General features: G+C 38.5%; 1 protein-coding gene across 1 annotated transcript in view; it reads left to right on the forward strand.

Moving 5' to 3' along the window:
* The first annotated feature begins 1168 nt into the window (after positions 1-1168).
* 128up (GTP-binding protein 128up) overlaps positions 1169-25383 on the forward strand; it is a 29344-nt gene continuing 5129 nt past the window's right edge. The window contains exons 1-6 of the mRNA XM_067155017.2: positions 1169-1380; positions 6238-6406; positions 7509-7639; positions 14703-14942; positions 20668-20836; positions 20914-21043. Of these exons, the coding sequence (XP_067011118.1) occupies positions 1339-1380; positions 6238-6406; positions 7509-7639; positions 14703-14942; positions 20668-20836; positions 20914-21043 (881 nt within the window). The 5' untranslated portion in view covers positions 1169-1338. The remainder of the gene's footprint in view (positions 1381-6237; positions 6407-7508; positions 7640-14702; positions 14943-20667; positions 20837-20913; positions 21044-25383) is intronic.

Raw genomic sequence — 25383 nt, forward strand, 5'->3', positions numbered from 1 at the left:
ATGACTGCACATAATTACAGAGTCTAAGTGACCACTGACCCATATTAATACACTCACACACTTATACTCTATAAAGAAACTAACATTTATCGTCAAATTTCACGAAATTAATCCAACTGAATAAGAAAACCAAAACGAATAGGCTCACCATTTTCAGTTGGAAATAGATTTTCGTAACACCAAATTTTGTTTACACACATACGATAGTTTGGTCTTTGACTTCCAAATATTCCCAATGAATATTCCTTATCCATTTTCCTCGTAAAGATCTATCTTCAGGACATTTAAAGGCTTCAGCAACGGTATAATTCGACCTACAACCACAAACGCAGCAGGAACGATCCATTTTGTGAAATGCTATAGCACGGCAATATAAACACTATTATACACTAAAAATACCATTATATACACTCCTAACAATACACCATACTAATAAACCATTATAGATTACTATTTTACCAAATATATACTATACGCGAACCTTTTCTTGAGCCCTGAGCTCCCTAGTGCTGCATCGGTAGACCTCCATATTGGCAACCTTTGAAACACAAACTATGCATCGCTGTGTGACATCTGGCGTACACTTTACGAACTAGTACTAATGTTGTTTACACAGCAAAGCCAAACTATATAATTCATGCTATGAACAAGATCCGCATCGAGAAATGTTATATAATGTTAAACAATGTATGTGTGACAGAGTTGTTGGCGTAAGATAATAAATGTTTAGAAAATTCATATCGATCGATCATATTATCGATTCAATTCTGATTTAATTTCTATCCAGTTGGCAGTATAACCGGAACCGTCAGCGCTCCCTCCTCACCTCTCATCCCGTACAAATCGGGCTCAAGAAAAAGTTCGCGTATATTATTTTATACTTCAATAACTCGATCAAAATAACACTCTTTAACAGAATGTAAACACAGATATGTAGCAACCACATGTCTCAAACGTTCGCCCACGAAAGCGCCATTTTCCTTCCAATCGATAGTAGCATTAAGGTCTGATATATTGTAGTCGGTCTTGCTTGGTCTTCGATGAATCAAGACCTTTAGTTGGTCTTGGATGAATCAACAAATCGAGTGGGAGTAATCGATTTACTTGTTTCGATGTGTAAGAAAATCGAGTTGGCATTTATTGGCCATCGACAGTGACCAATCATTAGCATATGGTATTTCTCTTATACTGTATTATCCTTGGTATGGTCACACTTCACAAAAATAGCTGCGAGTGTGGTGCAGTTGCGTTTTCTTTATTTATGTGAACGTTGTCAAAAAGGAAGTCGAAATTTTGGATATACTCTTTCGCATCGGCGGTGTCTAACAAATCAACACAATGAGTACAATATTAGAAAAAATTGCAGCTATTGAAGCTGAAGTAAGTAAGGAATATTCAGATAACCAAAAAAAAAAGGCTTATAGCATGTGTGTGTGGTTCCTCTGAAAGATGAAGATGAATGTAGAAATGTTTAAGTTGTCATTTTCCGGTACCTATATATATCCTATCCTTTCGATACCTACTCTAAATTTATTCCTACTGAAAATGGAGCAGTGAATGACTTTTATGATTAGTGAGGTTATATCTGACACTTATTATTCCACAATCAAAGAAACTTAAATCAGTCACCACTGATCCGCATTTAGGGGTGTCACCCGTGTGATATTCCCTGTCAGTTGTTTTCCTGGTCATTTCTTAAATTATTTCAACATTTGCTCCAATTTTTTCATCTTACATTTCAACTTTATTTTCATATTATGAATCGTACCTTTAAAAGCTTCACTCGAGCTTATTTGTCTATCGATGTCATTCCACGCCACCTCTCCACTGACAGCTCGGGATATACCCTTATTCGATTAACTCGTCTCCTTTCTCCCAAGTCTTCCCAGCACAAAGTTGCCAACATTTTTTGTCAGAAACCACCTAGAAGTCATGCTGCTTTCCTTAGGATCTTTTTCAGTTCTTGTATCAAGTTATCCATGTGTGGGTCCCATACACTGGAACCATACTCTGATTGGGGGAGTGACTTGATATGCCCCTTTCCTTTACATCCGTACTACAACACCTAAATACCCTCATAACCATATTAAGAACTCTGTAGGGCAGTAGAATAACGCCCACGGTATCCCCTGCCTGTCGTAAGATGAGATTAAAAGAGGCCCCAGGAGCTCTCAACTTGGGAGCGTGGTTTGGCGACTACGGGGTCCTGAGCTGAGTCCTGGCATTGCTTCCACTTACTTGCACCAGGCTCCTGACTTTCCTCTAGCCTATCCAACCTGCCTTGGTCAACTTGTGTTCTCTTCTGACCCCGACAGGATTAAGTTGCGAGGCCTAGGGAGTCTTTCATTTTCACGTCTTTTGTGGCCCTTGTCTTCCTTCGGCCGATGCCTTCATTTTTCATTTTTGGCAACTTTGGAGGCCTAGCACATGCAAGGCATCGGAATGAGGGTATAAAGCCAAAGATACGAAGCGCACTCGTCATTTACTTGCAACTTGTTGTGATTACTGGTTGAGATTTAGATAATCTTGTACTACATGGTCAAGAACAGAACCAGAATAAACATGTGAGTGATGGCGAAGGGTTTAAGAAATTTCCGTCCCCTATTTGAATAAATATTTTTGAATTAGTTGGCTCTCAAAGTAATTAATTCATGGATGTGACATGTCATCTCCCCTGTGGCAAACTAACGAATGTGCAATTTGTCAAAAAATTAAGAGAGCTGAAAGAAGTTGTGATTACTCATGTCACACGTAATATGGCAATTACAAAATGGGGAAACAAATGTCAGCATCACATTCAGTGATTTCTACAATTTAGAAGGCGAGAAAGAACATCTCATTTATTAGCAAAGACCGTGCAGCATTACTGATCAATTTACATTGCTTCTTTCCTAGCTTATTATTTTATATTTTGCTGATATATTATTGCTGGCTCGTTTGCCTTTTACCCGGAGGCCCCAGGTTAGATTCCCGGCCGGGTTGGGGATTTTTACCTGGATCTGAGGGCTGGTCGGAGGTCCACTCAGTCTGCATGATTGCAATTGGGGAGCTTTCTAATGGCGAGATAGGCCCTTGTCCAGAAGGCCAAGAATAAGTGCCGAGAGGATTTGTCGTTGCAATTTAAGAATCTCACAGTTGATTCCTATTGACTTTTCAGTACAGAAATATGTAAATTAAAAGTCCACCTTAGTCAGTACATAAATGTTGATTAGTAACACAATTACATGTTTCGGCCTTTTTGAGCCTTTTTCAGTTCTAAAAAAGACCTAGAGAAAACACCACATTAAAGGCTATAAAAAGAATTAATCTTGAAGGGTAATTTAACTGTGTCATAATGTAAGAAACTAAACATTACCATAAACATAAATAAGAAAATATAAAAAGAACTTGTTCTTGAAATCTTGTGGAAAATATCAATTGTATTAGAATATCGTGTTGCCGGGCTGAGTGGCTCAGACGGTTAGGGCGCTGGCCTTCTAACCCCAACTTGGCAGGTTCGATCCTGGCTCAGTCCGGTGGTATTTGAAGGTGCCCAAATACGACAGCCCCGTGTCAGTAGATTTACTGGCACGTAAAAGAACTCCTGCGGGACTAAATTCCGGCACCTCGGCGTCTCCGAAGACCTTAAAAAGTAGTTAGTGGGACGTAAAGCAAATAACATTATTATTATTATTATTAGAATATTGTTACAGGTTCGCTTTAAGGATAAGAACTTTTGTAAGTCTTGTAGAGGTGGAACTTTGAATGTTAATACCTTTAAACTGTTCAGAAAAGTTATGAAGGTGACAATTAGAAAAATGTAAAGAAGTACGTAGTCACTATGAAAAAACAAAGAAATGTAGCACAAAGACGAAACTGATAAAGTGCCAAGCAGGTCACCTGTTGACTTTTAATATCTTTTAGGATTTGTCGTGCTGACCACACAATACCTCGTTATCTGCAGCCCTTCAGTGCTGTTGCACCAAGGAGTTTGGTTGGCTGTACATTCTGTGTAAACATTCTCAGTCTCACTCCACAAAAACTGTGTTGCAAATACATTATTTATGCAGCTTTTACAGCAAGAACAACAAAAAACAGTTTGTGCAATTATTGCCTTTGTTAACCGGTGGTTCTTTCAGAGTTGTTATAACTGGACTCTACTATAAAATTTGTTATGATGTATTGAAACCTGTAGTTTTGCATTTGTGTGGTGTGAGCAGTGAAGTATGGCATTAAGATGTGTGTTCATTTGTGCTAGTCCCACAGTCTGCAAGTCCATGCAGGCCCTGGCTAGGTCATGTTGCGAGGGCTAGTTCAATGTCCTCTCCGCCTGCATGAAAACAGTTGAGGAGCTAGTGGCCTCTGTCAGTAGAGCTCTAGTACCATGGTTGTGCTGAGACTTACATGCATAGTGCAATCCTGCCATGTTCTTTCAGTGGCTCTAAGCCTGCGGCCTCTAAATTAGGCGGGTGAGGAAAAACTCCGCTGTTGTCAGATATGGGAATGGCGAAGCGACAAACGGTCGAGGATCGCTTACCTCTGAGCACGGACTGGCAGTGCTGTCTAGTCGAAGCTCCAGGTCTACGTATTCTTTAAAGTAGTTCTCTGTTCTATGTAACACAGCCCAGTATATAGTATTACCGAGCTCGATAGCTGCAGTCGCTTAAGTGCGGTCAGTATCCAGTAATTGGGAGATAGTGGGTTCAAGCCCCACTATCGGCAGCCCTGAATATGGTTTTCCATGGTTTCCCCATTTTCACACCAGGAAAATACTGGGGCTGTACCTTAATTAAGGCCACAGCCGCTTCATTCCAATTCCTAGGCCTTTCCTATCCCATCGTCGCTGTAAGACATATCTGTGTTGGTGCGACGTAAAGTGAATAGCAAAAAAAATAAAATAGTATTCATGTATTTAAAGTCATATTGTAAACCATAAAAAATATAGATATTTTCATTATTTTAATAAAACTGATACAGATTAATACATACTTACGGCATTCTGTGTCCTACACTGGCACGCGTGAACTGAACAACCTCAGATAGTGACATTTATGTGGCTATTTTCCAGGTAAACTAAAAGACCCGTGGAAACATGTTTCAGATAAAAAAAATTAAGTTAGACGATTTTCTACATTTTTTCCACAGACAACATTTTATTGGTTGAAGAAACAAAAACTTGGCCAATTACTGAAAATTTCAATACATTATTTTACAGATTTAAATTTACTTGTTCATGTTTTTATTCTCAATAATTATTTTAACTGGTTTATGTGGAAAATTGTTATACTGCCAAAATCGACAGTCATTCCTGAAGATTGTGGTGTAATTCATTTTGGAACATTGTAGGAGATAACATCAGGAGCATACAAGAGATCAAACTGCCTCACGCTGCGTTCTGTTAGACATTTCTTCTCCAGTTGCTACATAACTTGGCAACAGTGTAATTTCTCTGACCCGCCTAATTTGGTGGCCGTGACTATAGTTGCAACACAATGTTATCACTGTGGTAATTTCATTTCGTACCATTAGGGGCTGATGACTACAATGTTAGGCCCCTTTAAACAAGCATCATCATCATCATCACTGTGGTAACTTTGAATTTGTGGCCCTTTGATTCATTAAGAAGTTATTTCTCTTTGCACTTCGTAATAAAATTTTTGTCATTGTATTGGCAACCCTGTAAAAGCATCGTCCATCAGCATGCTGGGCGGCATACAGCGGAGTGAGAAGAGGAACAGCAACTATTCTCTTGCTCTCTTTTCCTATTGCACCCTTGTCTTATACTGAACTTTCCATGCCGATTGTGTGTTCCTCTTCATATTTTCCCTCTTCATATTTTCTTTGTCTTAATTTGCCATTTGTTTGGTCCTTTTTATTATTTACAGAGTATTGTCTCATCATCATTTTTTGAAGTAGAGGCTACAACCATTCATTCCTCTTCCCGAACATTCTCTTCAATTCTTCATTCTGTTTCCCGTTCTTCCCTGTAATCTTTCCTTAAATTTTTTCTAATAGATGGGCTTCAAGCTTAATTTTCCTTCTTTCCATTTCTTCCAAGAGATGTCTCTCTTCCATCACTTCCTATATTGTTGTCTTCTCATCTTCCTTTATATCCACATTTGGCCCTTTTCCTGTTTGCCTGGAGCTCCGGATAATGAAGTACTCATGTTTTAGCAGATGTCTACTTAGTACGGTATATTTGTTTTAAAGGCTTTCTTTGCAAATGTTATCCTAAAGTAAGTCTGTTGTCGTGTACAGATGGCGAGGACGCAGAAGAACAAGGCTACGGCTGGTCATCTCGGTCTCCTCAAAGCCAGGTTAGCTAAGTTGCGAAGAGAGCTCATCACTCCCAAAGGAGGCAGTGGGGGTGGTACAGGAGAAGGTTTTGACGTTGCGAAGACCGGCGATGCTCGGATAGGATTTGTTGGTAAGTCCAATTGTCGTGCTATTTTTCACTAGGGGTGGTGATTTTTAGTGTTTTTATTTGTTTTTCTAGCAATCTACAGTGTTTATACATTCGTAATTTAGTATTTATAGTATTTTGAAGAAAAACCTAGAATTTGAGTCGTCATCATCATTTCTTCGCTTCAGCTAGCCGGGTGCAGTTGTGTATGAGCCTCCTTTAGTTTTTCCTATCCATCCACAGATGATGTTCATTTATGCGATCCCAGTTTACATCTCCAATTTTAAGGTCCTTGTTACAGTGGTCCTGTGGGGATCCATTCTTTTCATATGACCATACCATTGCAATCTCTTCACTTCTAGGGTTCCCAGCAAGCTTCGTTTCAATCCAAGCTGCGTCGGATATCCACATTCCTTAATATTTTATCTATTTTTGTTTTTTGTAGACAAGGAGTGAGGAACTTCATTTCTGTTCCCTGAAGACAACTCTTTGTTGATCCAGTAAGTATTGCTGCTTCCAGACCATAAGTCAATATAGGTACCAGATAATATTTTGTCAAGCTGATCATGGAAACTAACGGAATTGTTTCATCCCAAACTATTTGACGTACAGCGTGATAGAATTTGGAAGCTTTCTGTATTCTGTCGCTAATCTCTTGATGGACAGAACACTACCCAAGTACTGGAAGTTGTCTACAAAATCCATCTCCTTATCTCCAATTCTTAGATGAACAGTTGGAGAGTTTCTACTGATCACCAAGCCAACTGTCTTAGTCTTGCTGATTTTTAAGACCTAAGGTTGTAAAAGCTCCATGCCAAAGATCTGTTCTAGCTTGTACTTCCGTTTCCATATCACCCCATACCAGTATATCATCAACAAACACTAGGATGTTAGTTGTTCGATCCCTTATTTTAATCGCTTTTAAAATTTCATCCATTATGATTATGAAGAGGAGAGGTGAAAGACAACTTCCTTGCTTGACTCCACTCTTTTCTTCGAACCAACCTGACCTTCCATTCTGGACCTGGGGCACAATTCTGGTTTCATCATATAATCGTACTTGTGCTATGATGCCATGTTTGACTTTCCAGTTTTAGAACACATATTTTTGTTTGTTCTTATGCAGGATTTCCATCTGTTGGTAAATCAACTCTTTTGAGCAACTTGGCTGGTGTGTACTCTGAAGTCGCCGCCTATGAGTTCACTACGCTGACAACAGTACCTGGGTGCATAAAATACAAAGGAGCAAAAATACAGGTTAGTATATTTGATTTCTTTATTTACTTACAAACATGAAAAAGTATACTGCACCGAGCTCGATAGCTGCAGTCGCTTAAGTGCGGCCAGTATCCAGTATTTGGGAGATAGTAGGTTCGAATCCCACTGTCGGCAACCCTGAAAATGGTTTTCCTTGGTTTCCCATTTTCACACCAGGCAAATGCTGGGGCTGTACCTTAATTAAGGCCACGGCCGCTTCCTTCTCACTCCTAGCCCTTTCCTGTCCCATCGTCGCCATAAGACCTATCCGTGTCGGTGCGACGTAAAGCAACTAGCAAAAAAAAAAAAAAGTATACTGTATCAACAGTGTTGAAAATAATATCCCTGTATTTTAAAATATCATTAATAACATTACTCCAACATTGTGGTTGCCACCTCCATCTGTGAGGTGAGAAAACAGACTTATCAGAGTGTACCCTACTTTATGCAACAATCCTTTTTTCCCTATGCATCATGATCTCCCTAATATTAACAGGAACTCTCTTCACTCTCGTCATCCCTCCCCTGAATACTGCAAGGAGACTTGTTAAAAGTGAATTCAACATGACTAATCATTGGAAGCAATTGTGGACGATCTCTGCTACACCAGAACAGCAAGCTATGTCATGCATTACAACTAAGCCACCAGGTTTTGAACTCTAAGCAGAATCAGAACAAACTGTGGCCGATGTGCAGATTGTCTTTACAAATGGAAGAGAATTCCTTCTCCTGGATCGAACTGCATTACTGAAGGACAGATTGCCCAATAACACCCATCTCAGGGGATCCAGTTGAGTTTTTTCTGGCTGCATTAATTATATAAATGATGTAATGTGACCCTTTCTGTGTTCAGTATTATGAAGTTATGTTGGTTGAAGGACAGATTGCCCAGTAACACCCATCTCAGGGGATCCAGTTGAGTTCTTTCTGGCTGCATTAATTATATAAACCATGGTTTCCCATTTTCACACCAGGCAAATGCTGGGGCTGTACCTTAATTAAGGCCACGGCCGTGTCCTTCCCAGTCCTAGCTCTTTCCTGTCCCATCGTCGCCATAAGATCTATCTGTGTCGGTGCAACGTAAAGCCAATAGAAAAAAAAAAAAATTATATAAACGATGTAATGTGACCATTTCTGTGTTCAGCATTATGAAGTTATGTTTCACTCTTACTATATGTTGTGGTATGATTTTTACCGTAGGCCTATGCTAAGTAATAACTAAATCATCTGCTTCTTTATAAAGAAATGTGTTGTATGAATGATTGATGACAATATAAGTCATACGTTAGGCAACGTTAGCAGGCTACTTTTAACTTTGTTGATAAACATAGGAAGCACCACGTATTGTTTTCTTACAGGTATACATTAGATGGCTGACATTAAACTATTGAGGCACCCCCTGTGGGTGGGGGTTGCAGACGAAGAATACACCCACGGTATCCCCTGCCTGTCGTAAGAGGCGACTAAAAGGGGCGACCGAGGGATGATCAAATTAGAACCATGAGACTACTTGTAAATAGTATCACACAGGGAACACCATGGGTTGCTTTTACTTGCGTGTAGTGCCACTGTGTTAGGTACACAATAGGTTTGTGATTAGTAGCGACAGTGTGTGCTTCCAGCTGGGTTTTACAGTACCTGTAATTAGTACCACTATATGATCGACTCAGTGGTTCTGCCTTGCCTGTGATTAGTACCCACTATGTGAGGAACACCACAGGATAGTACTAAGTACACCTATGTGAGGAACACCATAGGTTTGTGTTGCCTATAAATGGCACCACAATGTGGGAAACACCATAGGTCTGTGTTACATGTGAGCATTACATTACCTATGGGTAGTACCATAATGTGTGGAATACCGCGAGTCTACGCTACTTTTGATCAGTACCACAACATGACAAATATCATGGTTCTACTTTCCTAGTGATAAATACCATTACAAGGGTCCAATTACCTGGATTTTGGAACCCTTTAGACTACAGGCATCACTGGTTCAGTATTGTGCTTTAAAAGCAGTTCCTTGGTCAGTAATACTATTGTTTAACACTAGTTTCTGGGAATGTGGGGCATTGCAGGTCGCATCCACTGATGACTTTAAATTCATATCCACCCATTCATTCTTCATCCTCACGTTTTGAATTCTGGTCAGTGGAGGATTTTGGACTTTTAAATTGTCATTACATTTCATACCATTAGGTGCTGATGACCTAGATAATAATAATAATAATAATAATAATAATAATAATAATAATGGTGTATGGCCTCCGGGAGAGGCCTGCTGCAGGTCTTTTCTAGTAGACGGCCTATTAGGTGACCTGCATGTCTGTGAAGATGAGGGCCTTACCTAAGATGATTTCTAATGTTGAATACACCACACACACCCAGCCCCCAAGCTACTGAAATTAACCAATTAAGGTTAAAATCCCCGACCCGGCCAGGAATCGAACCCGGGACCCTCTGAACCGAAGGCCAGTACGCTGACCATTCAGCCAACGAGTTGGACGATGACCTAGATGTTAGGCCCCTTTAAACAACAAGCATCGTTATAATCATCGTCTCATTTCGTTCAATTAGGGGCCAATGACATAGATGTTGGACCCCTTTAAACAAGCATCATCAACATTATCAAACTATCGAGGACAGTAGAACCTCATTAATCTGGACCAATTGAGGCTCTAGGTTGTCCAAATTAATGAAAGTTCGGTTTAAACAAAATGAAATAATTCAAGGTACAGTGAATAGGCAGCTATGTTTATGTTTCTTGGATCTAGAGAAAGCATATGACAGGGTACCGGGGGAAAAGATGTTTGCCGTATTGCAGGACTATGATTTTAAGGGTAGATTATTAAAATCCGTCAAAGGCATTTACATTGACGATTGGGCTGCAGTGAGAATTGATGGTAGAAACGAGTTCTTGGTTCAAGATACTTGCAGGGAGTTAGATAAGGCTGTAATCTTTCACCTTTGCTGTTCAAAGTTTACATGGATCATCTGCTGAAAGGTAAAACGTGTCAGGGAGGGATTCATTTAGGTGAAAATATAGTAAGCAGTCTGACCTATGTTGATGACTTGGTGTTAATGGCAGATTGTGCCTGAAGCCTGCAGTCTAATATCTTGGAACTTGAAAATAGGTGCAAGGAGTATGGTATGAAAATTAGCCTTTCTAGAACTAAATTGATGACAGTAGGGAAGAAATCCAAGAGAACTAAATGTCAGATTGGAGATACAAAGCTGGAACAGGTGGATAATTTCAAGTATTTAGGATGTGTGTGAGATTGAATCAAGATGCAGCAAAGCTAATGCTGTTAGCTCGCATTTGCGATCAACAATATCCAGTAAGAAGGAAGTCGGCTCCCGGACGAAACTATCTATACATCAGTCTGTTTTCAGACCAACTTTGCTTTACGGGGGTGAAAGCTGGGTGGACTCAGAATATCTTATTCATATGTTAGAAGTAACAGACATGAAAGTAGCGAGAATGATTGCTGGTACAAACAGGTGGGAACAATGGCAGGAGGGTACTCGAAATGAGGAGATAAAGGATAAGTTAGGAACGGACTTGATGGATGAAGCTGTGTACATAAACCGGCTTCATTTGAGACGAATGGAGGAGGATAGGTTACCTAGGGGAATAAATGGACTCTATTATGGAGGGTAAAAGAAGTAGAGGAAGATGAAGACGATGATGGTCAGACTCAATTTCTAATGATTTCAAGATAAGAAGTATAGAACCAAAGGAGACCATAGAACTAGTTAAAAATAGAGGATTGTGGCTGCGTTTAATAAATTTGCAGAGGCTTGCAGACTGAACACTGAAAGGCACAATGGTCTATAATGAAGATGTATCAGTGTATGGTTTATACGATACTATGTCATCTGTGTTTTCATTAGCTTATTTTGTGACAATCTACTAGTGTTGAATGGGTATACATCTTCAATCTGGGAAGCCATATTTGTTTGTTTATTTACTTCTAGTGCTAAAGTTACCATAGCACTCGAATAGTCAGCTGGTGATCACATAAAGTGAGGTTAACCTAAGTTTATCTACCTCTGTTGACAGTTCATGTATTGAGATGGATGACTCAAATAGAAGTAATATTTTGGTTGATTACAAAAGTAATTACTCTCAGCCTGTGTGTAATCATTGCGGGCAGCTGTTTCAAGTCCACTCGAGGGGTATGAATATAGATTCACAATTAAGTATTTATTTATTTTCCACCTAGTCGATACAATGATTGATTAAGGCAATTTTAAAGGTCAAAACTGATGGGTATGAATATCTCAAAAGCACTTCAAATAAGTGCTGAATTAAGTTTAGGAATGTCTTCAGAACAAGGGCATTAATCTAGAAATGAAAGCAAATGAATGGGTGCTCACAAAAATGGACTAACCAACACATTTTTTTTAAAATGAGTTAGGTGCTGCTATCTATTCCAGAAGGTTCAAACTCTCTTCGATGAGTTGGGCTAACATGAGGGGATCCTGTGCGATGAGATTCAAAGCTTTCAGTTTTATGCCATTTTATTGAGACTAATTTTGTTATTGCAAAATCGGGCTTACAGATCTTTAGGCAGGAGACTGTAAAGACGGTGTTGCAAAAGCCAAGTGCTGCCGCTGGCATACACCCAAATAAAGTCATGGCCATAGTTGAAATGAAAGCACCTATGGATAAAGCAGACCTGTACAGGATTTTGGGTACGGTATAGTAAACTTTTTAACTAAAGCTATTCTTGTCAAGCTGTTGCCTATAACGAAAACTATTCTGACTACTACATCCATATTGGTGATTTGATCTACAAAGGTGGCCCAGAAAATAATGCACCACAATTTTTTCTCAGCCCCCAACAATGGTATGCATGCGAAGCTTTAAATATGAATTCTTCGAAGTTTTTGGAGTGCGTGCACAAAGTTACCATTTCTTCCGATGGATAGCGTACTTGCAGCAATGGTTCAACATGACATCTGTAAGTGATGTACGTTACAAGCAGCGTGTCATCATTGAATTTCTCACTGTGGAGCAAGACATGGTTGGAAACATTCACAAACATTTATGTGCAGTTTATGGAGCATCAACAGTCGACAGAAGTTTGGTTAGTCGCTGGGCACAGAGGGTGAGGCCAACTGAAAGTGGTTCAGCAGAGCTCGAAGATTTGCAGCATGCTGGGGCTCTACCTTAATTAAGGCCACAGCCGCTTCCTTCCCATTCCTAGACTTTTCCTATCCCATCGTCGCCAAAAGACCTATCTGTGTCAGTGTGACGGAAAAAAAAAAGAAAAGAAAAAAAAAAGATATGCAGCAGTCAGGGAGGCTGTCACACCTGACAAGATGCAGCGTGCTGATGTGCTCATTCGCGAGGACCGACGCAGGACAACTTGGCAGTTGGCACGGGGGAGCAAAGGCAGTGTGGGTGAAATTATCAATTCTCTTGATTACTTGAAAAAGTGTTCATGATGGGCTCCACGCCATCTTACGGAGGAACACAAAACTCTCAGAAAAGACATTTCTTCTGAGTTGCTGCAGCATTTTGAAACTGAGGGGGAAGCCATTTTGTCCCGGAATGTGACAGTTGATGAAACCTGGGTTCACCATTTTGAGCCTGAAACAAAATGGCAATTGATGGAATAGCGCCATCCTGACTCTCCACAGAAGAAACAATTCAAAGCAACTTCTTCCACTGGTAAGGTCATGATCACTTTTTTTGGGACTGTGATGGTGGCATCACCATTAATTCTGAAGCGTGTGTGAACACATTAACTAAACTCAAGAAGCACTTCCAGCGACTTGGATGCCATAACAACCCAAATAATTGTTTGCTTCAACATGATAATGCACGCCCTCACACGAGTTTGAGGATGTCTGAACACATTGCGAAACAGGGTTTGACAGTGTTACCCCATCCACCCTATAGCCCTGACCTAGCTCCCTCAGACTTTCGCTTGTTTGGGCCATTGAAGAATGCCGTTCTGGAGGAAACATTTTGAGGGTCACGAAGAGGTGATTCACATAGTGAAGAAATGGCTTCGTGAACAGAACAAGGAGTGGTACTGACAGAGCATACACGGCCTTGTGTCTCACTGGAGGAAGCCCATAGAATGGGAAAGAAATACAAACACCATAGCTATATAAACTGTTACCCATATATTCTATTCAATAAGGCATAATTTGTCGATCGAATGGGTTCACAATAAAAACATTTAATATCAGCTCCGAGATCAATTCAAGACTCAAGAATACTTGTTTATTATAAGGATATTGGCGTAGTCCAACAACACCATTGACAACAGTTTTTGTGTGTTGTCCAATTTTAAATGTGTAGTCTTGATATTTCATCACTGTTTTAGATTAATATTTTACTTAAGGCATACCAATTTGTAATTTTTTTATTGGTGATTGTATATATGCATTTTTTTTTTCAATGTTTATCATGACTGAAGATGACCTAATGTAGCAAGATCGAAACTAATACCAGTAATACAAGATCTAATATTAATCTAATGGTACTGAATAGGTGGGCCTTTCTCTACCCTTTGATAGTGATCAGTTGTCAATACAGACCATAATGAAATTCATAACTTATGAGATGAACTTCAAAGAATTCATATCTAAATTTTGCATTCGTACCATTGTTGGGGGCCGAGAAAAAAATGTGGTGCATTATTTTCTGGGCCATCTTTGTATAAACTGGTCCGAGAAATGGCAACACCATCCCCTAATACATGGTAGTTAGAACAAGATAAAACAGTTTAACAAGGTCACTTTTCACGTCAGGGTGGCCCTTCCGCAACCTGTCCCCTTTATGAAGCTGGGACAGTTTAGCTCGTCATGGACTACGAAGAACTGGTACTGATGAGGAGAGAAGTGTACGAAGATGTGGAGATCGTCATCGTCCTTTTGTTTTGTTTTTTTTGCTCCTTTTTCCTGCACTGACCTGTTGTGTTCATGCTGTTGTTTTCCTTTTGATGCTCCTAAAATTGTATTGTAGTATACATGTGTCTTTCTTCTTAGAAGGATTTATTTTTGTTTTTAAGCTCAAGTTGTTCATGAAACTTTTGTTTTTCAGTTGCTGGATCTGCCAGGTATCATAGAGGGAGCCAAGGATGGCAAGGGCCGAGGGCGTCAGGTCATCGCTGTGGCTCGGACCTGCAGTCTCATCTTCATAGTGTTGGACGTGTTAAAACCACTGAAACATAAAAAGCTCCTGGAACACGAGTTGGAAGGGTTTGGCCTGAGACTAAACAAAACGCCTCCAAATATCTTTTTCCGCAAAAAAGAGAAAGGTGGAATTAACTTGCAGACTATGGTGAGTTTTTGAGTTGTATAGCCTGTTTATAGTAACTGTTGGATGGTGATCTTTATTGTTTTCATGTACTGTTTGGCAATTTGTGATTCAAAATTTTGCTCATTTCTACAGCATAGCGACTGAATAAGCAATCCTGGTACCACAGGTGTATTTAACAATCTTCTCCAAGATTTCCTGATTGTGACTGATCCGAATTTTGAATGTGTATCTTCAATAACTCGGGTTTACTGAAGTTTCCAGAAATCACAAAAAACTAATTACGGTGGAATCTCATTAGCAAGCTTTTGAAGGGACCCAAGGGATCAGACATCATAGATGGGAAAGCATGAAATTTGCAATATATGAACTTTGAATCTGATAATCCATCTTACCTCATACCATACTTTATTAGCTTCATTAGCCCCGTATTTATGGTTCCAACGATCACACGACACTCTCCCGACAAACACGTAATCGATCAGCTGGAGACGAGAGAATATGTCGATACATCTTATTACAAGTTTCCAACAGATCACAAGTAAAGCAAGAAGGAATGCTCTCGCCATATTACACCAAAACATTGGACATTAACTCACAAGATATTTTGATGTCGATCAGTACCCAACTATAAGAAGATTTTAACTCATTGCTCATTGTATTCATTTCACCACGCAAAATAAGTACTTGTTTTAACATAGAAATGTACAATTCATTAAGAGTGTGTTAATAAAATATCAAGACCAGTGATACTTCACAAACAAACTTTTAGATATAATTTAAACTTCAATTTGACACAAGTTTTATCACAATATTGTATAATTTAAACTTGGAAATAAGTCACCTTAAACCTAGAAGTAAGTAGTGTTTAACCTTGGATGTTATTTTACCAAAAATTAAGGTTCTTCAGTAACTGAAGATGGCCTATAATAAAGGCCGAAACTGGTACTGTAAAATGTATTAAATACATCAATATAAAATAAAAAGTATTGATTAGGTGGGAAATCCAGCTTTATAATTGTGATCCTACTTCATAGTCAAATTCAAATATTTACACTGGTTTGAAATACATACATATGATTGATTGCTTTGTTGGTTTTAATTTTGAAATTGACTGTTCTTCTTTAGTAAAGTCATTACATCATCATCAACTTCGAAACTACACACAAATTGCTTCACTTTCGACACCGTAGGAATTGCCTCAGGATCAGGCTCATCGCTGCTGCTGCTGCTGCTGCTTCTTCCTTCTCTTCGTGATGTATTTCATCTCTTGTCGTAGTTTCACACAGTGCAGCGTTCATGTTGTTTTTAAAGTGACATCTCCTGCAATTTGGTATCATTCTTCACTCAGAAAACTCAGCTAGCGTGACATCACCAAAAACACTACAAGAGCCAGCTGCATTGATGCGGCTCCGAATGGTGTTTTGCTCCATAGAATCCCAGACAGCTGGCATCTGAGACTGATTTTTCTTGTCGATTCCAGTGCAGCTAATCTTCTCTGCACCAGCCTCTTACAATACTTTTGCTTCATGTACCATATTATTCCTTGAACTAACGGCTGTAGCTTATCTCAAATTAGATGAGCAGCTCACTGACCAATGAAGAGTGCAATAATTGAGGCATCTAGTATCAAAACCGGCCAAGTCACAAAATTTACGAAAATTAGTTAAGGTTATCAATTTGAAGTAGAAGTATAGCACTATCAGGTGAAACAAGAATATGCTTTAAAATTGTCCATGTCTTCATATTATAGAGCACTGAATTTTCGGTCGTGCAACAGAATCGGCCAAGTCATGCAGCCAGTGAATTCAAAACCGGCCAAGTCAAGGAACGAGCGACAATCTTTATGATGCAGCATTATCGTCTGGAACCTTGTGTTGTTACATTAAGCAACAATGTGATAATATCAGTAGGCAAAATCGTTCCTTGTAATGTATATTCTTTGAAGTCATAATATTTTGTTTTTTGTTCGTTTGCAACACTGATTTACGTATTCGCGGGCTTCTTACTGTCATTGGCGCCCAAGCAATCCTATTTCCGGTGTGCTCGTATTTTGTCATTATTGTGTGCTGTAACGTGGATATTGTTCCGAGTGGTGAACTGAAAGATTTACTTTCATACCTTGTGAAATTGTACAAAACTGCAACAAAAACGGCCAAGTCAAAATTTAAATTAACAAAAAAGATGGGTTAATTATGAGTTAGATTTCTCAAAACAGTGGAACTTAAATATTAAACCATTAAGGATATAACTGTGAAAAAAAATATTTTCTGACCATCATTGCTTTGTCTCTACAGGTTTTTCGTCCATATTGAAAAATATGCCTTGAGTGACTTGGCCGGTTTTGATACTAGACGCCTCAATTGTACTGTTTCTTACGCCAAGCCTTGCGTCCCATGCATGTAAGAAAGTTTAAAATGCTGCAGAAGTTATCCCTGCTTTTGTGTTGGAAGTGTACTTGTATGGTAAAGATCGCACATGCTTGAAGCATTGCAGATTTCATGCCTTTTCAATAACCCGTGGTACCAATTTCTCTGCTCCACTTTCATTACAGTACAAGCTAACTGTAAGCCTTTCCTTGTTAAGTTTGCTACCATGACAGTTCGCACCCTTAATACTCAGGATTTTATCTGGCAGAAGATTAAAAACAGCCCCTTTTCGTCTGCATTAAAAATATTGTCAGAACTGCAGTCCAAAATTCCAGGAAGCCTTGTAGTTCTCCATGTTTCAATAGTTTTGCGCAGTGTAGTGTCATTATCCAAGGCATATCTGTAAACTAAATAGTGTTGATTCTTGAATCTTCCAATCCATTCTTTTAAAATCATGAAGTCCCATCTTCTGTGCTAATTGTGTTGGCTGAGCTCCGTCTAACAGCACATTTGAAACTTGTGCTTGTACAAATTGCTCCAGAAGAACTTCTAATTCTGGAAACTGACCCTGGTGATTACATTTTCTTTTAGTACTTTCACCCTCTTCAAATGCAGTTTCAATCGGTGAAACATTGTAAACATTAGAAGATATTATTGTTTTTTAAGTAATTAGTTTTTCAAAAAGTACAATAGTATTGAATTGGTGGAATAGCAATAATATTCCATTAAAGGAATAACAATTTTGTTTACATATAAGTCAATATGGAACAAAAAATGAAATACATATATTAATGGTAATGGTAATGAGGGAATGGTTTAGAAAATGTCCCCCCAAAATAAAGATTGGCCGAAAAATCAAAACAAATTGCCTGGGTTTTGCTGACGATTTAGCATTACTAGCAGTGGACATAAAAGAAGCAAAAACCCAGATATCAGAACTTCAAAACATTGCAAATAAAATTGGCCTCAAAATATCATTTGAAAAAACAGAAATTATGCCCCAAAAACCAACACAGCTAAAAGAAGTCACCATAAATGGTAATAAAATCAAAATAGTAACTCAGTTTAAATATCTTGGAGAAGTAATAACACATAACTTAAATGAAAAAATCTCAATCCAAGTAAGAACAAATAGATTAGCTAAAGCACAAAAATTAACATGGGATATCTACAAAAAGAAATGTCTATCAATAAATACAAAAATAAAACACTACAACACAGTTATAAAACCGGAAGCTACATATGCAGCAGAAACACTCTTTTACCTGAATAAACAATCAAAGACTGACAGACTTCAGAAAATTGAAAGGAGGATTGGAAGAACCTGTATCAACAAAAAATATCAGAAAGATGGACAGTGGCGGTTAATACCTAACAAAGTCGTGTACAAAGAGCTAGAACCCATTACAGATACTATGCGTAAGAGGAGACTGGGATTCTTTGGACATATCATGAGGATGCAGGACTCGAGACTTCTGAAACAACTAGTACAACACAATCTCGTCTCAAAAAATACCACAACAGGATGTAAATGGATCAGAGAAGTAAGAGAGGATCTGAAGGAAATAGGCCTTACAACAGAAGACACCAAAAATAAGATAAAATTGAATACAAAACTCAAGAATACAAACCTCCGCTTTACCCTTACACAAAACAAACCAACAACACGCACATTTTCAACTGAGGAAAGGGCACGAAGATCGGAGCGTCTGAAGAAGTACTGGGAGGACCGCAAAGCCCGAACAATCCCTTCAAAGAGACCTGAACGACGGACTGACTAAAGTGATCCTATGTGGTCATAAAAGAAGAAGAAGAAGAAGAATTGTAGATCCAGGTTTCCTGGAGTAATTGTGCAATTCTCAAAACCATTTCACTGCGTCTTTTCTGCCGGCATCGAGAGAAACAAAAGTGATACAAACAGAGAACATTGTGTATCCATCCGTGGTCTTCACGTTGATTGGAAAATTCCGAGTACATGGTAAGAGCCATGTAGGGTTGTCTGGGAACTGTCATTACCTCACCTAATTGTCGTGATTACATTAGATTGTTGCTGGATGCCACTGATGTCAACATTTAGTTGAAATGCAATGATGATATGTATTATGAAGCAAATTATATTCACTGTCCGTGAGGAACAAAGTACAAGCAAATGACATCATATCTGGATATTTTACACCTCAGAAAATAAATTTTGGAAGGTTGATAGATTTGAGGTTGTGCCCAAAATGTAAATACATAATAAATCATTCACAGCAGCAAATATAAGGAAAAATTCACACTTTTAATATTTCAATAAAATTAAATTCTATAAGAAAAATGTAGTTTTGAAAAGGCACTATGAAAGAAAATTGAAAAAAGCACTTTACCTAATTAGAATCTGATAAAGGATGAACTCCTTCCAAGTTGGATTCCTCTCTCTTTCTCACTGTTGCTGGGATCATTCGGATTAATGACAAGACGATCGACAGTCATATAGCACAAACCGTCCGATTCCCAGAATCTCAGCTCTTGCGTCACCACGCGACAAAAGGCACGCCTCGTTTCAGCTGTTACACTCACCAGAGTCTCGTTAATATTCTGACTTGTATGAGTTTTATTATTACGCGCAACGTATCTGTTTATCACACTCCACACCAACTCTGGAGGTGAATGGAGGTAAAGCTTCCATCGAGCCTTCTTGAACGGACGATGTCATAGAGGCTAGAGATTCAACACGGCGGTTCAAGCATGAAAGCATGGGTCCCAGCATTCTTCAGATTGAATTACTTGTTTATATTAATGACAATGAATCGGTTCTTGCACGTTATTCTGATTGAAATTATTTGAGAAATTATATTTTGGACATTGTGCACCTAGGATAGCATTAAGCTTTGACAGGGCTAACGAACTATTTTGATGTTTCTGCGCAGGCGTTCTGCAGTAGCATCAACCACATGCTCATGTTTACAGCATGACTGGTTTTCTCGCTGATGGCAGTTTTGCACTGTATTGTTTGATGTGCCTATGTCAGCAGTGGCATAATGGAGGCTGCATTCATCGTCATTCATGGCAGTTTTGGCAACATCTTCGGGTGTCAGAGGCATGTTTACAACTTGATGAAATGACACATTAAGCATTGTTGACATTATTTGGAAGGGTTACAGTCAAGCAAAAAAACACCATAACAGCTATTCGACACTTGTGTGATAAAGTGCATTCAGTCACTAGCTAATGTAGCCCCTTGTTGTGCAAAAATCATAAGTGGATAGTGAGATGTTCTTTTAAATATAAATTTTTCAGCAATTTCTTTTGCCCTCTTTCAAGCAGATACACATATATTTTAGGGGCTGATACAACACTAACAAGTATCTGATAACAAACAACTTTTCACTTGGTTGCAGGTTCCTCAGTCAGAACTTGACCAGGATACAGTAAAGACTATTCTTTCAGAGTATCGTATCCACAATGCAGATATTACCCTAAGGTACGATGCTACCAGCGATGACCTCATCGATGTCATTGAAGGGAACCGTATCTACATACCGTGTATCTATCTTTTAAATAAGATTGGTAGGTATATTGTTTGTGTGGTTGTTTGATCACTCAGGTGGAACTACTGTGTAGTAATACGTCCTCGTCTCTTACAGATCAAATTAGTATAGAGGAACTGGACGTCATCTACAAGATTCCGCATTGTGTCCCCATCTCAGCTCATCACAAGTGGAACTTTGATGACTTGCTGGAGAAAATGTGGAACTACCTGCATTTGGTTCGCATGTAAGTTGCCTTAAGCTTGTGTTGTGCAGTTCACTCTAGAGGATCTTGTTTTTTTGACCACGTGCCATGCCTATCTGTGAAGTACATCAGTAACTCCACTTGATATGACACATATGACACATTAGAGCCCATGATTGTTGAAGGCCATCATACCAGGGATTCAAGTGATTCTGATAGCTGCAGAGGTAGTCGGATTTGTGAAAGCAAACCCAGCCATAGAGCACCCAACAGAGGTCCGTTTTGCTGCGAAATGGAACGTGCAGACAGCCTAGAATACCTACACAGTAGCTGATGCCATACTATTATCATCTTAGTGATGAATAGAGCTAATGACCACATGGTGCACCACCACCACCTTCACCAGTTTGTCATAGTTTATAATTTTCATTATCCATATTGATTTCCCAGTTTCTTGTGAAAAAAGGACTTCATTAAAATTCCCACCTAATCACCACTATAAGTAAGACAAATTCTTTAATCTACCTCATTAGAAGTAGTACTAATTTCAGTCAATATCTGACCCTCCTCAGCTACATATAAAGAAACTTAAGAACTAAAAAACACATTACATATAAACAATGATGTGACAATCAATATCAAGATTACAATTGTCTTCTAAGGTGAGCCCTCCTAAAATATATCGGTTCAATAAAAAATATCCACACTGTATAATCGTAAAAGCGTCTTTAAGAAATGTCCTATGAATTCTGAGAAAAAAATTTTAAAGGGAAGTTAAAAAAGTTTTGATTGTCATTGGACAGATTGCACTGTACTAGTACTTTTTTCAACAACTAGTTTTAAAGACGGTGCAATCTTGATATTGTTTGTCACATCATTGATTATATGTAATGTGTTTTTTAACTTTTAAGAGTCTATATATGTAACTGAGGAGAGTCAGATATTGCCCGAAACTGGTACTACTTCTAACGAGGTAGATTAAGAATTTGTCTTACTTAAGTGTTAATTAGATGGGAGTTTTAGTCCTTTTTCCACCAGTTTGTTTGTTACTGTGATGACTGAGCAATATTTTGTCAGCAATAAAATCTAAATTGATGAATATCTTAACTCATTTAGTAAAAATGTACGAATTTCTGCAACATTTGTCATGTACAGATTAGATAAAACTATTATTTGGAGAGATATTTGGATCATCGCAAATATTTCCATTATTATTATTCCTCGTACAGTAAAAATGCATGACATACAATGTACATCTCACCTTTTTTTTTTCTCTCTCCCAAAAATTTGAGCTTAAAATTCAGGATGCAGGTCACATGTGGACGGTTGTAAATCGAACTTTATTAGCCTCACGATTTCACATAACAGATTGCATATCGGGCGAGTTGGCCATGCGGTTAGGGCCATGTAGCTGTCAGCTTGCATCCAGAAGATAGTGGGTTCGATCCCCACTGTCGGCAGCCCTGAAGATGGTTTTCCGTGGTTTCCCATTTTTGCACCAGGCAAATGCTGGGGCTGTACCTTAACTAGGGCTACGGCCAATTCCTTCCCACTCCTAGGCCTTTCCTATCCCATCCCTGCCATAATACCTATCTGTGTCGGTGCGACGTAAAGCAAATTGTAAAAGAAAAAGAAAAAAATTGCATTTTTGCCAGGCTGAGTGGCTCAGACAGTTGTGGCCTTCTAACACGAAATTGGCAGGTTCAATCCTGGCTCAGTCCGGTGGTATTTGAAGGTGCTCAGATACGTCGGCCTCGTGTCAGTAGATTTACTGGCACATAAAAGAACTCCTGCGGGACTAAATCCCAGCACCTCTGCGTCTCCGAAAACCATAAAAGTAGTTAGTGGGACGTAAAGCCAATAACATTATTAGATTGCATTTTATTATGTTCAGTAACCTTTTATTGGATATTAACAAGAGTATTAAAGTTTGCAGGAGACAAACACACTGACCTGCCATTTCTGCTTCCTCTTCCTGATTACATAAAGTCAGCTTCATGGTCCGTATCGCACGTTAACAGATTCACAACTAAGTATTTTTTTTATTTTCGACCTTGTCGATACATTAATTGCTTAAGGCAACTTATTGGTTAAAAATGGTACATGTATCGTATATTATTAACATCTTCAGCCACATAACACTGTTTAGATGAAAAATTCATATATTGACAAAGTATCAATGTTTGAGAGGAAGTATTCTTAAAATTAACTTATGAAGATTTCAGTATATGAATTTTTCATCTAAACAGTGTTATGTGGCTGAAGATGTTAATAATTTACGAAACATGTACCACTTTTAACCAATAAGTTGCCTTAAGCAATTAATGTATCGACAAGGTGGAAAATAAAAAATACCTAGTTGTGAACCCTCTTCCTGAATCGGACTATGTAGCCACGGCCTGCCGTCAATTCCATACGGCTAATACCGTGCTTTAAATTGTACCATTTCGTATAAAGCACCATATGCATCATCTCGCACCGAAGCAGTTCATTTAAACCTCAGGAAACGTTTGCCCCCCCTCCCCAGAATGGTTTTCTTGATTTAATTGGTATTTTCAAGAGCAACTTTCTGTTTCTACATTAAACTTCGTTACATTAAATTCTCGGCCCACAGCGTGACTACCTTGATTCACTTGAAATTTAAAACTTGCTGTAAAACTCTAATCCTTCTTCATAACTTAGTTTTATGCCAAGTCACAGTATCTTACATCTCACGCATAGAATATACTTAAACTGGAGGCAGTTCAACAGTATCATTAGGTCAGGGAATACCCTAGAATCTGTTATTGCATTAATTACTGGCTCATACAAAACGTGTGGCTGCTGCGACTAAGATATGGGGAGAGATTTCAACCCTGAGCTAAGAGCGTGCCACAGGATTTACTTTGTCGCATTTATCCTGACAGATAAAGAGGAGCCGATGCAGGGATTATTTTTCTCCCTCAATTCCGTATCAAAAATTAGGGTGCATGTTATACATGAGTAAATACAGTATAAATTATATTTTTGACAACTTTTATTATGTAGTTTTTCAGTACAGCTAATATTAATGAAGAATTTTGATGTTTACTTTCTTGCTTTCCGTAATCCTAGAACTGGCAACTGTCAAATATTAGACACTTTGGTCCCTGCTGTAGTGGTACTGTCAAATATTCGACATGTTCATATTTCCTCTACTTCTTGTCGTTCTCGATGTCCACAGCAGCCGTGAGTTCAGTTTCATTCTTATTTACAACCTCTTTGGGCGCAGTTTCGCAGAAATAAGTGAGCATACTTTTCCAACAATCTGTTTGAGCACGATTTCTGTAGTGTTTGAAAACAAACCTTCACGGGCTCTGCTTTGCTATTCTATTTCATAGATTTCCGTTTGGTGCGAGTTATTTACTTCTATATATATTATTTGATTTGATTATATACATTTTTAGTACAGTGTGTGTCTAAATATGGCATCTTCACTTCATTACGGAAAATTAGTAATGAAGTGGCGCGAAATGTGTTAGAAGATGAAAGTGATACATGTAACTTTGAGGTAATTGAGAATGAACCAACAGATTCAGAGTCAGATTTGGAATGTTTACTATTACTTCGCATCAAATATCGGAATGTGAAAGTGATGACAACCTTCCATAAAGCAATGTATCATAACATGGTCTAAGGTCACGCCTCCAAATGATAGCATGCCAATACATTTTTCGTAATATTTTCAAGAATATACCTCTCAAAGTGATAAAACATTTGCTGGTACATTACAGATATATTACTGACAATCTGTATATCTCGGTTTGTTTGTGACATGTTCCAGTTTTGTGTACATATTATTGAAAATGTTGGTATTTTGAAATTAGGAATTACACTTTTTGAACAGACTATACATTTTTCTAGTCTAAACATTTATGTAATTTTGTGTCACCATGACAATCCTCAGTGTATTAGCTTTGCATAGATATATAAAACTTTGTAGATTTATTTAATATTTTGTGGATATTTTGCATTTTGTTTAGACAAGTGAAAGCTGCCAAATATGGCTGCCATCACAAGATTTAACATTGCCAGTTGTAGGGTTAATATTGCTATGCCACTGGCCATGCGTCTTGGTAGGTGTGCTATTTGCCAACTGATGAGCCCAACTTAGCACACTGGGGCGAAACACTGGCAACCAGGAATGAGTTAGCTGGAAAATTTATAATGTCCAATAACGGACCATTTAATTGGTATTATAAATGTATTCATTCGGGATAAATATTTCAGGGAAATCAACATCTATATCAGTATTTTGCTAATCCAATCATTTGTTACAGTATCCTGTACTTCTGTATTTTCTTTGCTCACAACCTGTAAACCCCTTTTTAATGTGTTTTGAAAATGCATTACAACACAAAATT

This window comes from Anabrus simplex, chromosome 10 (genome assembly GCF_040414725.1).
Source record: "Anabrus simplex isolate iqAnaSimp1 chromosome 10, ASM4041472v1, whole genome shotgun sequence".
Taxonomy (NCBI): domain Eukaryota; kingdom Metazoa; phylum Arthropoda; class Insecta; order Orthoptera; family Tettigoniidae; genus Anabrus; species Anabrus simplex.